This window comes from Alosa sapidissima, chromosome 16 (assembly GCF_018492685.1).
Source record: "Alosa sapidissima isolate fAloSap1 chromosome 16, fAloSap1.pri, whole genome shotgun sequence".
In the NCBI taxonomy this organism is placed as follows: Eukaryota; Metazoa; Chordata; class Actinopteri; order Clupeiformes; family Clupeidae; genus Alosa; species Alosa sapidissima.
The window spans coordinates 25624147-25639396 of record NC_055972.1 but is presented as its reverse complement, the minus strand read 5'-3'; the positions used below and the strand labels follow the sequence as shown (position 1 = coordinate 25639396).

Sequence of the window (15250 nt, the reverse complement as noted above, 5' to 3'; positions counted from 1 at the left end):
AGTTCAACCCGGAATATTTCAGTTGATGTACGAGGTCGGCCAGATTGTCAATATTGAAGCGTCGCCAGCTCTAAACTCAACTAGCACTTTTGTGTTTTAGGTGTTTAACAAAAGGGTATATTGAAACACGGAATGGCTGAAGAGGAGGATGATTACATGTCTGATGCTTTTCTCAGTCAAATGTGAGTTTGTTATCTATCATTTGGTTGACAGGTTGCAGGTTTCCTTTAGCATGTCTGTCTGTACCTCTGATTTAATGCTAGCCTGTTGTTTATTATTATGTTGATAGTTCTTCCACTGTCTGTGGTTGGCGATCTCAGGCTTATATGACACATGTATGTGTAGCGTGCTTAGACTATTATTCGACAATTGACAGATAGCGCTCTGTGCACAAGCTTACTTGAAGTCGGCAAACCAGTTTCCTCTTCATTGATATGGCTGTCAACAACAGAAAGATGAGTGCTTTAGTTGTACCAAAACGTAAGAAATACAATGTACTCGAGCCGTGGGCGGCTCTACTATTGAGCACTGCTGTGCCACTCTGCTCAAGTCGTTAAAAGCGATTTTAGCTTCCACCTTTTTCCTAAAAACGCCAGCCTACGTGCATTGGCTGAACAAAATAAGGAGGGAAGGATTTTCGGTGAGCACACGTTTTGGTACAACTGAAGTACTCCTCTTCAAGCGCTTGGTAACAGCGACAAGAAACTCGTTTGCCGACGTGAAGTAAGCTAGTGCACAGAGCCATAACATTGCCTGTGAGCTATGAAAATAAGACATCAAAGACATGCATATTGCCTTTTGACAGATCTGACGTCAGGCCAGGTATGCCAATGGTGAAACGGATGAAAGACGCAATGAAAAAAGAGGTCATGATAAAAGAGAAGAATCAACAGAACCGTCAGAAAACCTATAAAGAGCAAGAGCGGGAGAGTCGTGATGCAGTTTTACAGACTTCTATCAGCAATGAAAATAAAGGTTTCGCAATGCTGCAAAAAATGGGATACAAAGCAGGCCAAGGACTTGGCAAAAAAGGTTAGGAGATAAATGATGGAATGCTAAATTATCTGTATCAGCAACAGCTCTGTTAAAAGATTTATAATGGTGTATTGTTTTTTCATCTGCACTTAATAGGAGCTGGGAGAGTTGAACCAATTCCTCTGAACATTAAAACAGGTTAGAGATCATGTTACCATAAATGGCTCTGTTTTCCTATTACTCACATGTAATATCAATGATCTTGGAATTGGTCGTAATTTGTGCTTTTATCAGACAGAGGAGGTGTTGGAATGGAAGAAGTAAAGAAAAGGAAGGCTGAAGAGGAACTCCAACATTACCGACAGAAGGTTCGAGTAAAACAAGAAGTGGAGAAACAGTCACTGGAGGACTTCAGGTGCCAATACAACACATTCTTGACTGGATTGTCTGGACTACTGTTGCTTTCCATCCGTCCTCACTGTTTAAATTGCTGTGTTATTGTACCGAAGGGTAAGGAAGAGAACAGAGAGAGAAGAGCGTCAGACGGAAGGGGACCTGAGGCGGAGCCAGCGGGCCTGTGAACAACTCGATAGCCAGAAGGTCTGATCAAGCTCTTCCCTGATTCTCTTTTTCCTGTAATGTACTGCAGTCCATTCAGTGTGATACAGGGTACTTTTAACTGATTATGACTTTTCCATGTTTTTAGGGAATCACTGCTCCCCGGGAATGTTGGTATTGGCCAGAAAAAGAGAAGGAGGAGGACGAGGACGTAGATGAAGATGAAGAGGAATGCAAGAAAGAGAAAGATGAGGAGGAGGAGGAAGATGAGGAAGAGTTAACAGTGAGTGCAAGTACCAGTAGCACTTATGGACAGTTTTGTAAAATAAATGTTTTTTTTTTTTTTTGTTTGTTTGTTTTTTTTTTTAAATAACATCTTAAATCTTTTTTTATCATGGTCTTTCCCAACCTTACATTTGCACTACACTTTACTTCCCAGTCATTAGATAAGCTACATTTTCTCACATCTTACCTGAGGGGTGTGCACTTTTACTGCATATGGTGTGGAACAACATACAATGGTAAGCACTGGTGCAAGCAATGTCTTAAACCGTTCTCCATTTTACACGTGTTTACATTCTCACATTTTACATGATGTGTCTTTTGTACTGTTGTAGAATTAATCTATCGTGTGTGTTTGTTTGTGTGTGTGTTTGTGTGTGTGTTTATTCCAACAGATGAGGAAGATCTGGATTCAAACTGTCCTGGAGACACATCAGCAGACCATGATGATTGACATTGTTGAGGATTTTATACATTTTCTACTCACAATAGAGTTTCACAATAAAATGTAATGATCACATTACATGTAAATACACGTTTTAGCGTAATTGGACTTGGATAATGTGCACCCTACAGGAAATATGTTTTTTTATTTGTCATTGTTTTGCTGTGTTTTGTTGACGTAATTAAAATATTGCTTAAGCCTACATGACATTTGTTGTGGACACTTACATGATATTTAGCTTAGTGTATCATTTAGTTTAATGTTTAGTTTATTGTTAGATAATCTCATCGTATTAGCCTATTATATATCTGACAGCCAACACCACCAGCACACATTGAACCTGTCAGAGGCCATTCAGTAACGCCTCCTTCTCAGACGTCATCTTTCACGGAAATCGAAACAAGAAAATTAGACTGTAACCGCGCCACGTCGTGAAATTTGGTGCTGCATTTGTATGTACAGTAAGTGAATATTCCTTAGTTGGCAAGTCGCACGTTTGTTTTCAAGAGAGCTTATACACCCTGTGTTAGGCTAAGCTGACAGCTGAGAAATAACAAATATTTACATTTCTTTCCTATGTCTCTCGTAGAGCGATCCCCCACTCACAGTAAAGCCTGCAGTTGGTGGACCTAATGAATTACGTTGCAAAACTTAACGAGTATGGACAAAAGAATCATGTAAATGTGCAATATGAAGAAAAGGCTACTCCGGACCATACTAAAGCGTAGGTGGTCAAGCAAGCCCCATCCTCTCCGTCAGCAACACGCTCCCCATCCGCTTCCAGGTTGGCTGTAGACGACATGATGGAGGCTGCATTTGACCAATCGCACTGTATGTTCTTGTAGGTTTACTGTACGGGCTATTGTGAACGGCAAGCGGTATCCAGAGGGAGTTGGGAAAAATAAGAGAGAAGCCAAGGAAAATGCTGCCCTTAAGGCCCTGGGAATGCTGCCGCACAAAGAGAGCAATGGCTTTGTAAGATCATTGGATTCATTCATTTCATTCATCTTAGCATCATGTCGTTAAAGGGATACCTTTTGGTCACGTACTCTCTATTTTATGAAAAATACCTGTTAACAAATAACCTAATTAAGTCAGATGACCATTATTTGTCATCTGTGCAGCACCTTTACATTGATATTTTTATGCCCATTATTATGAATTGCTATAATTCCTGCAGAGTTCTTCCCCAGCCAAAATAGTACAACCCAATTATCAGTGCTGGCTCAATGAACACAGCCAGAAGACCGGGGTGACCTATAAGCCTATTGAACGGACAAGAGTGGGCGCAGCCAGTACACCATTGTAAGTGAACCATTATTTCCTCTTAAGTCAGATAATATACCAGAGTGTGTGATACATTTTCTTGTCAAAGTGGGTTTAATTTACTTTTATGGTAATTATGTTATCTTAGTTGCTGCCAGTATGTTTCTACTAATGGGGAATCATACCCTGAGGGCTATGGGGAATCAAAGCAGAAAGCCAAAGAGGAAGCTGCAAAGCTTGCTTACCTGGTATGAAAAAAAACACCACAAAAATAAATACAGCCAATGGTAATAAAAACCAGTATGTTAGGATGAATATTCAAATGGTCTTTACGTGGCTTATTTTGTGATATCTTTCCATTATTTTTCATAGGCCCTGCGAGTAACAGTCTGTTATGGTGTATGGTAAGGAACCATGATTACCGACAAGGGAAATTATTAAACTAGAGGGCATATTTTGTGTATAGGACAGGAATATGCTGATAAATCACTATGCAACTTCAATCAGTCACCATTTTTGGGTCTCTAAAACCAATTAATCTACTATTGGATTATACTGTTTATGGGGAATTAACTAGATATTATATTAGCAAAGGCAAAGCAGAGCAGTGTTATCACTGAGAGAATGGAAAGTGTATTGTTACAAAAAACAATCTAGATAAACTTAAGATAAATACAAGAACAAGTTACCAAGAGCTAGCTTGTGAACTTAATGATAACATGTATGATATTTAAGCTGTGACATACATGTACAAATAACAGCCTTTGTCATTGTCAGGATGTTTTGAAGTTTTGTCTGTTTTGAGTAACGCTTTCCATGTGGTTTGTTGGGACATAACTTATGAGGTAGAGATGGGTCTAACCGCCAATTATTTGTGTTGAAAAATACTTTGCAGATAATCAAACAAGGGCCATGAAAACATTATTCAAATGTGTTCTTGCTGCAAATTAAAGGGCATGTTGTAATGTTTTAGGTGTTATTTTTTATGTCTTGTAGCTTTAACTTGCTGTATTTTCTAGGCAAGATCAGAAGAGGGCATCCTCTGTGGAAAGCAGTAAGGATTTAATTCACAATATCACTAAATGAATGGCATCAGAGTTGTTAGCTGCAGCCTCTGCGATTGGCTAATTGCATTACTTGTGATCATGTAAACTTGTACATTTTGATTTGATTGCAATTCATCTTTCAGCCCTAAAAGCCAGCGCTGCAGGAGGAAAGCACAGAAGATCTGCCCCGACCCCAGCCACAGTCTTTTCACACACCTCCAATGCAGGGGGGAAAGGTACAGTACATCCGCACCCATACCAGCAGGTTCAGATTTTTTGTTTTTTTTCCCTGCAAGCTGTATCAGGCTATTGCACTGCATAGACTAACACTTACACACACACACGCACACACACACACACACACACACACACACACACACACACACACACACACACACACACACACATAGACTCTACTGTTACATAAGGTATATAGGCCTACACATTTCATAATGATTGGATCCTCAACCACATACTTCTTTACTGTTTTTGTTGGTCGTTTTTCACTGCACTGTTCTACAACTAGCTAGTTTAATTCATGACTTACATATCTTGCAGACTTTTAAAATGACTATTCAAATACTGTTTTTAATTTACCTCCAATTTTACAACACTTTGTAGATATGAGCTGGGTCTAAGATAATACTGTATGGTTATACTGTAGTTATGGGATTTGGCAGACACTTTTTTTCCTAAGTGGCATACAAATAAAATCAATACAATAGTTAAAATTAACGATGAACAATTTGAAATGTTGGTAGGACTACATTAAGGAGAATAGCAATAATAAACAATAATATCAATTCAATCAATAGCCTAATGAAAAAAGTTTGGTCTTTCAACAATTTTTGAAAAGGTCTATCGATTCTCTATGCTAAGTTTGTATATATGACAATAATATACTGAAACTTGAAACTTATTTCCATAATAAATTCCATCCTTTCACTCCCTGTAGAGTTGAACTTCTTCAACAAACATAAGGCTGAGCTGGAGACTCGGCTGTCCACCACTTCTGTTCTCATCCAGCTGGAGGGGTGCGGCATACTGAATGCCGTGGAGAGGGAGACAGTGGAGGCTGAAAGAATTAGTGTCTCTCAGAACCATGCTCTGATCGTCATGCTCAGTAGGAAAGGAGAACGGGCTCAGGAGAAGTTCTATGAGATTTTAAAGGAAACTGATCCCTACCTGGTGAAAGATCTTGAAAAAGGGGTTTGCACATCATAGGAGAATACTGTATCTAGAAGATGTCAGGAAAACAGACACATTTTATAACATGTTGCCTATGTGTTTTTACCCATGCCTCTTTTTTATCTAAATGAAATTGATTATTTACAATAATTGTATGAATATCTTGTGCCTATGCAGCATTTTACTCAACTCTTTGATTTTCTGTATTGGGATACTTCAATAATTATGTCAATGTTATTTTCAATAAATGTGGAGGAAATATGAATGGATGCTTTGTTCACACAAATCTATCTTTCAGAAGTTGTAGCCTAATCAGCGCTGTGTTGACAGAATTTTGAATAGTGCTTTTTGGAGACTGCAGGTTCGGGGTAGCCTAGAAATCTAGACGCACCTTAGCAGCGGCAAATTAATTTGCTCAGCCTGTACATTTCAATGATATAGGATGGCCTGCCAGGCTAGGTTGGGGGTATAGGCCTAGTGTATTGACACTATAACTATGACACCAAATCCCAGGAGGCACTGGCAGTCCATTTAAAAATATATACATCACTGCGCTAACTACCAGGGAATATACTGTAAGCGTATGTCTAACAGCAACAACCCTGTTTGACAGACCCTCACAGCTTTTAGTCACGCCCTCTTTGTCCTGATTGGTCCCACACAGGCACATTTTTCCGGAAATCGAAACTTAGAAGTTAGATTAAGAAAGTAAACGAAAGTGTCACTGTTGGGTCGCTCAAAGATAAAGTACCACACTATATTGAGGGGGTTGGTGTTGCGCAACGATTTTATGAAGTACAGTAAGTTAACTGATTATTTTATTGCATTAATGCTTGGAAGTTGCACGTGTATTTGAGGGAGCTGATACGCGCTCCTGCTGCTGTTACTGTGTGTCAGCTAACATGACAGCTGATCAGGATACGTGACAACACAGGCTACGACCTTTACTGTCTATGGCTACGACACGTGTAGCCAATATTCGATACAACTGTAAATCATGACATGTATAAGAGAGCATATTTTGCAATAGGCCTTTATCATGGCAGCCGAAGTAGGAAGTGAACAGCCCTGTTTCTGTGTGAGCAAAGTTGTTTCTAATTAAGTGTCAGATTCGGCCACAGTTACTTCAACCAGAGGCCTCGTTAATGTTTTTAGGAACACCTGTGGTTTGCCTGCCAACAGGAAGTGAACAGCCCTGCTTCAGCTGCCTGTGGGCTGCTGTGATAAAGGCCTATTGTTTTATTTGTTATTACTCGGCTCAAGTAAAGCTGTTGTTTATCACTCTGACCCACGGTATAGCCTGCAGTTGGTAGACCTGATGAATTACGCAGCAAAACTAAACGAATACGGACAGAAGACAAGAGTCCTTGTGCAATATGTGGAGGTGGACGTCTCAGGTCCGGACCATATTAAAACGTAGGTTGTCAAGCTACTGCCTGTCTAAAACTAGGTTGGCTGTTAGAAAGACTGCATGATGGAGTGTACTTGACCAGTAGGCCTAGCTACAATTATGTTCTTATTTTCATAACAACTATTAGCCTATTAATTGCTATACTTAACCAGCACAATTATGTTATTGTAGGTTTACTTTACGGGCTGTTGTGAATGGTACATCTTACCCAGAGGGAGTTGGGAAAAATAAGAGAGAGGCGAAGGAAAATGCTGCCCAGAAGGCCCTTGAAAACCTGCAGCAGCACATGGAGAGCAGTGATTTTGTAAGATTATTACATTCATTTTTCTTCACCTCTGTGGTCACAGTATCGAGTGTTTTATAGCTATTGTCATGTCAAGTGTAACCAGGCCTGTGTAATGAGAAATATGATAACCGATCAAGTCAAATGGCCATCATTGATCTTATGTGTAGTAGGTGGTAAACAGATTGGATTAATATTGTTATTGTTGAATTGCTTGACCTCTGTACAGAATACTTCGACAACATCACAGACATCAGAAATCCCGGTCTCTATTACCCAACCCAATTATCAGTGTTGGCTGAATGAACACAGCCACAAGACCAGAGTGATTTTTAAGCCTGTTGAATCGACAAGAGTGGGCCTAGTCAGCACACCACAGTAAGTATGAAACATTATTTTCTATTAAATCTGACCTAAAGCATGTGATACACTTCCTTGTCAAGTGGGCCTATGGTCTTCTTATTACTTAATGGCAATTATGTTGTCATAGGTGCTGCAAGTATGTTTCTAGTGATGGAAAATCATACCCTGAGGCTTATGGGAATTCAAAGAAGGACGCCAGAGAAAAGGCTGCCAGGCTTGTTTACGAAGAGATCTTAAAAGAGCAAGGGGTAAACACTAACAATATTTATGGGAAAGCATGTAAGGATGAATATTCGTCTAGCTGTTGCTCATGTCTCTTGTTATACTGTACATTCACTGTTTTTTTTTTTAGGTCATAGAGGGCCATTGTAATGGGCATAACTCCAGACAACAAGAGGTGTCAAACCATAGTGCCTCTGATCTAAGGTACTGTACTGTACTGTACTATGGTATTCATTTTGTTATTTCCCCCAAAAAGACCCAGAGGAAAACTCTGAGTGTCACAGTTGATCATCACCATCAGTTGTAGGAAACAGATAGAAACACACTTTCTTTGTGACTTCATCTAGTGTGCATCTATAATCCTGTCAGACCATTAAACTGTTACAAATGTTAGTATCACAGCTGAGCATTTGTAATTCACTTGTCTGTCCTTTCTTATGCCTCCCTTGTACAGCAATAACCTTGAACATATGAGGGTTACACCTACAAAAGATCTCAGCAGTGATATTCACCAGGCTAACTTCATAGGGATATTGAACCATCATTGTCAACAGCAGAAGCTAACACATGATTTTAAGCTGGTGGAGATAAGAGGGCCATCTCACAACCCTGAGTAAGTTGATACACAGTGAGACATTTACTCAAGCATTTCAAAACTTGTTGAAACTCATCAGCAGTGTGAATTGTGTGAAGCAACTGTGAGTTGAAGCTTCAGAAAGCGTTGTCTGTTATATGCACTAACAAGCTACATTGGATTCATCTACAGGTTTGTGTACAAAGTAGTAATAGGTGGGGTCGAGTATCCGGAAGGCTGCGCTAGGACGGCCAAAGACGCGAAGAAGCAAGCTGCTCAGCTGGCATGGAGTAAGATTCAAGACCAGTCTCAATGGAACAGTCAGGTAAGCATTCATAACGTTTGTCTTCATAGAAGCCGATGGACTTCAACACAAAAACTTTTATCATCATCTTTCCTCTATGGTGTACATATTAGGACATCCTTAGATGTCAGAATCGGGTGTCAGACATCAGATGAAAAGGCATCACATCTCAGGAAAACCTGTCATGTTTATGGAATTACACAGTCAGTTGAAACAGTGTCAGGAAAATCTGTGTCAGGTAAAACGACATCAGGTGAAACGGCCTCAGACGAAAAGCTGTCAGGGTCAGGTATTAGAGATCAGATGGAAAGGCATCAAGTCTCAGGAAAACCATTTTGCCTGAAACTTCATTGAGCAAGTGAGCAAGGAATATGTTACTGTGAAACTTTCAAGATCAGTTTCTGTCTCAAACTATTTGTTTGAAGGCAAAAACGTTTATGTTTTAAACGTTGACTGAAGGGGGGGGGGGGGGGGGGGGATGGGGGTCTGTAAATTCGCCTCGACAGCCCTGCTTCCAATATTTGAACCAAAGAGGAAGTATCCTCACCACTGCTGGCCACCAAGAGATGCTGGCTCTCCTAGAAAATGAATGACTTCTGTTCATTAAGATGAATTAAAGGAGAAATCCGGCGAGTTTTCACATAAATATCCGTTTCTCCAGGTCACCGAGTACTGTCGGTACGAAACAAAATGAAAACAAACGGTTTTACCTAGCTTGAGTTGCTACAACCAGCAGCTGACACAGCCAGGCAGCTGCAGCACTACACTCTGTGGGCAGGTACATGGGGACTCACGGACATGCCCCCAGAGTGTAGCGCTGTAGCTGCCTGGTTGGATTCGCAGCTGGCTGTAGCAACTCAAGCTAGGTAAAAACGATTGTTTACGGTTTTTTCATACCGACAGTGCTCTGTGACCTCGAGAAACGGAGATCTATGAGAACTCACCGGATTTCCCCACCAGTCCTGGTGTAAACGGACAACTTTTGAAAGTCTTTCTCAGGTATGTGTGCTCCTTTTGAGAGACAGAAAGAAAAACTGAATAGACTATCCCTCCTGCATGCGGGCTTTAGTGGGCGGGAGCGGGACATCATGTTACATAAAAAATGACACATTAATGCGGGAGCGGGACAGAATATTGCGGGAGCGGGCGGGCGCGGGACTGAAAAATCAGACCTTGACCACAAACCATGGTGGAAGTCTAGGAGAGTGGTGTTAACAGATAACTCCTTAATACCGGTATATCCCACAGTATACACCGTTTAACATGTATGTTTATCTTAGGTTTCAAGCAAGTCAAGTCTTTCTGAAGATGATTCACTCTGTCTAACTCCTACACTAGAGTGAGTATAATGTAGAACATATTAATTAATCATATGGGATATGATTGTTCTGTGTGAGTGTAACCCATTGACTATATGTACTATTTTGACCTAGCGAATCACAAGATGAGAGGGCCTCAACAAGCCTGGCTGCAAGTGCAAGTGACTCAATTATCTTTAAAGATTCATCCAAAAACTCCCCCAAAGTTAGTAATATTCATATTGAGAACTTATTGTTTTAAAATGCACTTTATATGTGGTATTTATTTTAATGTGGTAATGTTTGGTTTTGATTAGGCTATTTCTGTAATGTTTTTTTGTTGTTGTTGTTTTTGTTTATTGCAGATACAAGAGGCAGCTCCTGCACAAAATAAGGCTAAACGAATGCAAGTGCATACAACATGCCAGTATCCATTACTACATTCATTACATAATTTTCTTCATAATAGTTATAATCCCTCTAATGTTGTTTTCTTGTCTTCTTTTGCAGATTAGCACCAAATTTCAACAATGCTCCTCAAAAAAGTAAAGAGGTATCTCACATTCTTGATATATGTGCATATTATGTACTTTAGGTTTTACCAATGCATATTTACTAAACATTTGTTGAAGTAAAACACAATTATAGATCAAAACAACAGCAATTAATCGGTGATAAATAATAGTGATGACATTTTCAACACATTGTGACTTATTATAACATGTTCAAATATCTGCTTTGAAGGCTGGCCCCAATCTCTCAACCAATTTCACTGGTCAGGTTGCTGTCCAGTCCAGGTGAGTGAGCACGAGGCCTCCAACTGACTAAGCACAAGTTATACATTCATGCAAAGTGTAATATGAAATACCAAAGCATGATTGTTATCAATTTATTTTGCAGACTTGAAAAAGACTTTGAATCAATAGAGCGTGTAGGCAAAGGAGGGTTTGGACGCGTTTTCAAGGCACGAAATAAATGCGATGAGACATATTATGCCGTGAAGATTGTAAAAAGTACAGAGTAAGTGATGATTTTTTTTTTTTATGAAAACATATACTCACAAACAATTTAATGTGTCACTTTCATGGTTTTCATTTTGATAGATTAAACTTGTTTTGTCACTGTTTTTTTCTGTTTGTTTGTTTTTTTTTAAATTTTATTTAGAAAAGCCAAACGAGAAGTTAAAGCTTTGGCACGTCTGCAGCACCCAAACATAGTACGTTACCATGGATGCTGGATTGATAACACTGCATACGTATATGATGGCTCCGACAGTTACAGCACCTCAAAGTAAGTCTGCATAACGAGATAGAATAACATTGAATGTTCCTCTGGTGTAGATGAAGGGGAAAAAATTATATTATATTATAAACATCCAAATATCAAATTCTCAGTATAAACTGATTTCATGTTTCAACATTTTCAATTGTTATACAAATTGTTATGCAAAACTTTTATTGAACATCTGATCTTTTAAAGTATGAAACTTACTATGAGTGTGAGAACTTAGCTGTGATTATAACCTCAGCTCAGGAAGCAATTCCACCATGACATTCCTGTATATCAAGATGGAACTCTGCGAGGGCAACACACTTTCAATGTGGATCGAGGAAAAGAATGAACACCCAGACTCACAGAGACGACAGGATGCCCTTGTCATCACCAAGCAAATCGTAAAAGCAGTGGTATACATTCACTCTCAAAACCTCATCCACCGTGACTTAAAAGTAAGCCATTAACCTACAGGGACTTCCAATAACTTCAGGTGTTATCCAGTGTGAATTTACAAGTTCAGTAAACAATTTTAGTGAGAACAAGATTTGTTGCAGTATTATTAGTAAGTACCCTTGTATGTTTCTGCTCAGTATTTGATCATTTTCTTACTTGTGTTAGCCCGCGAACATCATGTTTGGAAGAAATCAGGAGGTGAAGATAGGCGACTTCGGCCTGGTGACTGTTGGAGACAGTGACCATGATGAAAGTTTACTGGAACGGACAAAGCATACAGGCACAAGATCCTATATGAGTCCTGAACAGGTAATGCAGTGTAGTGCAACACAAGTTACTCATTTCATATGAATAAAAGTTGTGAGTACCAGACTACAACATCCAAAACTAACTACTGTCATTGCACCTTTACAGATGAATCAGCCTACATATGACCGCAAAGTGGACATTTTTGCTCTAGGTCTGATTTATTTTGAACTACTTTGGACTATAAAAACAAAGGCTGAAAAGTCTGAGGTAAGTGTTTCAGTTGCTATGATATTTACATTTGTCATCTCTAATAGCCATTGTTTTCTGGAAAATCAGTATTAAAATATCAGTTGGTTTTTTTTATCCCATAGATGTGGAAAAATATCAAGACAAGGAAGTTTCCAGAGGAATTTCGTGATCAGTTTGGCTTTGAAGTAAGTGTAGCTATTAGTTTATCACTGAAGATATAGTACTTACCTTGGTTCGTTAAAGTGAAAAATAATGCCTGTTGTCTCATTTGATAGTTCTTCATAAAATTGAATATTTGTTTCATACTGTATGTGCATACTTCGTTGTCAGACCAAATATACATATAGGACTCATTGATAATTAAGCTCTAGAAATGGTTATTGTCACCCATATATATATAATTTATTATTACCGCCACGCTAGCAAAGCGGCAGTCATATAAGTTTAGTCAGAGGTTTTTTTTCTTCAGGATTTTTTTTTCTTCAGTAATTTTGTGTCAGCGATTCCCAGAATAGTGAAAGACTGCACGAAACTTAGTGGGCATGTAGCCCCACAAGGATGACACAGAATCATTGAATATATTGAGAACTGTAGGACTTAGGATGACCATGTTTTTTTGTATGTTGGTCTCAAGGGGCCATCTCCACCCATCCCATAACCACTCATTTGCAGTATAGCACCATCTAGTTAAAAATAAAAAGCAAAAATGAGGCGTTGTAATGGCAGGTATCTTTAGCTGACATGTTCAAAACTGAAATTTGAAGTGTAGGATCATTATGAAACCCTCTGAATACATGCCAAGTTTAGTGGAATTCCATTCATGGGGGGCCATACAATAAATTCATTTATGTGTACATTTAGTGACTGTACACCAATCTGCCTGTAGATGGTGGTGTTGAGCAAATAGTTGCCGGTAGAGGATGATGCTACATTTCTACAAACACGCACGCACACACACACAAAAAAACACACACACAGTGCACATGCACACACACACAGACACACACACACATGCACACGTACACAGACACACCCACATGCACACACACGCGCAGAAACACAAATACACATACACACACAGAAGGACACATTACACAAAAGCAAACACATATACACAAAAGCAAACACATACATGCACACACTCATTTACATACACAAAAGTTGCTAGAGTATGAGATGGAGACAAATTGACAAGCGTGATTTATTTTTGTGGAGAGAACGTGCAGGACTGAGCGGTGGTCATATTTTGTACCACTATGTGGTACATCTAGTTTAAATCTGGCATTCAAATTTTGCTGTAGACTTTTGCAGGCACAGTGAAGAAAGAAGGTCTAAGTTATTCTGTATCATTATACAAAAAAATGTCACCCAGTGTGGACAGGTGGAGTCATTCTTTCAACTCTGTGTGTTCTGCAGCATGCGCTAATCAAGCGAATGCTGCGTCAGGATCCTGTGGAGAGACCTGAAGCCCAAGAGCTGGTCGCAGAGCTGGAGAATCCCAAATCCTTCCAAGATCAGAATTCTAACCAAAGAAGCACAAAAACTGTATGAAGTTATGAAGTGCAGTAAGGGCAGACCCATCACAATATCACTAATGTATGAAAACTGTCTTTCCTTGCAGATTGCTTTGACTGTTTTTAAATTGCCATACCTGTTACCTTTGCATCATGGTGTTGTGGATATTCGTATTCGAATATCCACAAAAGGAAAACTCTTTAACCAGTATATAAATCTAGCTACTTCGAGCTACTTTGAGCCTCGTAAATGGTGTAAAACAGTGATTTATTTGCATGGCTAGGCCGATGCCCGAGGCACCGCAACGAAACACTGTTGGTAGCATTGGCTAACTAGCGCCAGATTTCTGAGTGCAGGGAACAAGGTGAGCTATGAGACATACGTTCACACTCGGTATCATGTTTCAACACACTTTAGGTCAAAATCACACCGGAATTCTCCTTTAAGTTGTCTAATCTTACAGTGTGACTACTGGAGCTCCATCTGTTTCATGTGTTTGTTTTTTATATGCCATTTCAAGATGGATCCTTACCAACCACTAGGCACTTTAAATCTTTAGTTTTGTCTTCCACAAAACATAGCTGGGTCTTACTCATGAAATGAGCATTATAATGCCTAGTACAGATAGTAATGATGGTTTTGTAATTTTATCATATGTTTTGAAAAATGAAGCTATCTTTCATTTTCACAAATTGAATCAGTAAAATGAATGTGATCCCCACACAAATGCATTACTGACTATTTAAGAGGTTATGGTCATTTTAAATTGAGGGCCCTATTTTGACGATCAGAAACGCAGCGCATGACGTATTCTTATCATGACTCAAAGCGTATTCCTATCTTACACTCTAATATTTCGTCATGCCCTTCTGTTTTATTACACAATGCGCCCAGGGGTGTGGCAATTAATGACATAAGGTGTGGTCTGGCGCGTGATCTAAAAACGCTATCTTACACCATCTAAAAAGCGTTACGCCACTGACCAAGAAAAACCCGGTCTATAACGAAAGGTGCATATGAAGCACAGCTGAAGACACACGGTCACGAGATGTAAGCAGCAACTCCTCTGCAGGATAAATGTCTTTAGGTTTTTTTTATTCAGTCATTCGAACATTATTGGGATAAGTGTTACTTTTTTCAGGCAATTTTTTTCAATGGTAACCCATTGTCAGTCAATAGTGAAAATAATTTGTTTTTTTTGTTTCTGTTATGTCGTTGACTATGACACCATAGTGAATTTAGTTTCACTTTGCCTATAAGTTCAAATAATAGACGAGTGCAGATTTGTACTCTG

General features: G+C 39.3%; 3 protein-coding genes across 6 annotated transcripts; all 3 read left to right on the top strand.

The window, feature by feature from the left end:
- Nucleotides 1-21: 21 nt before the first annotated feature.
- gpatch11 (G patch domain containing 11) lies at nucleotides 22-2462 on the top strand. Of its 2 annotated transcripts, XM_042066400.1 has the most exons (8): nucleotides 22-182; nucleotides 806-1032; nucleotides 1132-1173; nucleotides 1270-1390; nucleotides 1485-1575; nucleotides 1682-1816; nucleotides 1973-2054; nucleotides 2211-2462. In XM_042066400.1, exons 1-8 carry the CDS (start codon nucleotides 133-135, stop codon nucleotides 2267-2269), a joined length of 807 nt encoding a protein of 268 aa, XP_041922334.1. In that variant the 5' UTR covers nucleotides 22-132; the 3' UTR covers nucleotides 2270-2462. The 2 variants fall into 2 exon arrangements, with proteins under 2 accessions (XP_041922334.1, XP_041922335.1); XM_042066401.1 differs by lacking the exon at nucleotides 22-182 and having other exon boundaries at nucleotides 903-1031; nucleotides 1130-1173.
- A 72-nt stretch (nucleotides 2463-2534) lies between these two features.
- On the top strand, nucleotides 2535-6029 carry LOC121685716 (interferon-induced, double-stranded RNA-activated protein kinase-like). Of its 2 annotated transcripts, none has more exons than XM_042066399.1 (9): nucleotides 2535-2721; nucleotides 2850-2984; nucleotides 3106-3235; nucleotides 3441-3565; nucleotides 3675-3774; nucleotides 3899-3930; nucleotides 4546-4580; nucleotides 4716-4808; nucleotides 5528-6029. In XM_042066399.1, the coding sequence occupies exons 2-9, from the start codon at nucleotides 2893-2895 to the stop codon at nucleotides 5794-5796; spliced, it is 876 nt and encodes a 291-aa protein (XP_041922333.1). In that variant the 5' UTR covers nucleotides 2535-2721; nucleotides 2850-2892; the 3' UTR covers nucleotides 5797-6029. The 2 variants fall into 2 exon arrangements, with proteins under 2 accessions (XP_041922333.1, XP_041922332.1); XM_042066398.1 differs by having other exon boundaries at nucleotides 4540-4580.
- A 406-nt stretch (nucleotides 6030-6435) lies between these two features.
- On the top strand, nucleotides 6436-14206 carry LOC121685715 (interferon-induced, double-stranded RNA-activated protein kinase-like). 2 transcript variants are annotated; one of them, XM_042066396.1, is made up of 20 exons: nucleotides 6442-6560; nucleotides 7060-7176; nucleotides 7343-7475; nucleotides 7684-7832; nucleotides 7945-8065; nucleotides 8170-8243; nucleotides 8494-8652; nucleotides 8806-8938; nucleotides 10198-10256; nucleotides 10351-10441; nucleotides 10581-10621; nucleotides 10726-10768; nucleotides 10960-11012; nucleotides 11116-11235; nucleotides 11380-11505; nucleotides 11744-11942; nucleotides 12109-12252; nucleotides 12358-12459; nucleotides 12564-12626; nucleotides 13858-14206. In XM_042066396.1, exons 2-20 carry the CDS (start codon nucleotides 7079-7081, stop codon nucleotides 13990-13992), a joined length of 2043 nt encoding a protein of 680 aa, XP_041922330.1. In that variant the 5' UTR covers nucleotides 6442-6560; nucleotides 7060-7078; the 3' UTR covers nucleotides 13993-14206. The 2 variants fall into 2 exon arrangements, with proteins under 2 accessions (XP_041922331.1, XP_041922330.1); XM_042066397.1 differs by lacking the exon at nucleotides 7060-7176 and having other exon boundaries at nucleotides 6436-6560.
- Nucleotides 14207-15250: the final 1044 nt, after the last annotated feature.

What these genes read in the sequence shown, in the direction of transcription:
- gpatch11 (XM_042066400.1), top strand. Translation starts at nt 133, where the DNA reads ATGGCTGAAGAGGAGGATGATTACATGTCTGATGCTTTTCTCAGTCAA. An exon ending in TCCTCTGAACATTAAAACAG is followed by an intron (nt 1,174 to 1,269) that starts GTTAGAGATCAT and finishes TGCTTTTATCAG; the next exon opens with ACAGAGGAGGTGTTGGAATG. An exon ending in AACAACTCGATAGCCAGAAG is followed by an intron (nt 1,576 to 1,681) that starts GTCTGATCAAGC and finishes CCATGTTTTTAG; the next exon opens with GGAATCACTGCTCCCCGGGA.
- LOC121685715 (XM_042066396.1), top strand. Translation starts at nt 7,079, where the DNA reads ATGAATTACGCAGCAAAACTAAACGAATACGGACAGAAGACAAGAGTC. An exon ending in ACATGGAGAGCAGTGATTTT is followed by an intron (nt 7,476 to 7,683) that starts GTAAGATTATTA and finishes ACCTCTGTACAG; the next exon opens with AATACTTCGACAACATCACA. An exon ending in AAGATTGTAAAAAGTACAGA is followed by an intron (nt 11,236 to 11,379) that starts GTAAGTGATGAT and finishes AATTTTATTTAG; the next exon opens with AAAAGCCAAACGAGAAGTTA.
- LOC121685716 (XM_042066398.1), top strand. Translation starts at nt 2,893, where the DNA reads ATGAATTACGTTGCAAAACTTAACGAGTATGGACAAAAGAATCATGTA. An exon ending in ACTCCGGACCATACTAAAGC is followed by an intron (nt 2,985 to 3,105) that starts GTAGGTGGTCAA and finishes ATGTTCTTGTAG; the next exon opens with GTTTACTGTACGGGCTATTG. An exon ending in ACAGTCTGTTATGGTGTATG is followed by an intron (nt 3,931 to 4,539) that starts GTAAGGAACCAT and finishes ACTTGCTGTATT; the next exon opens with TTCTAGGCAAGATCAGAAGA.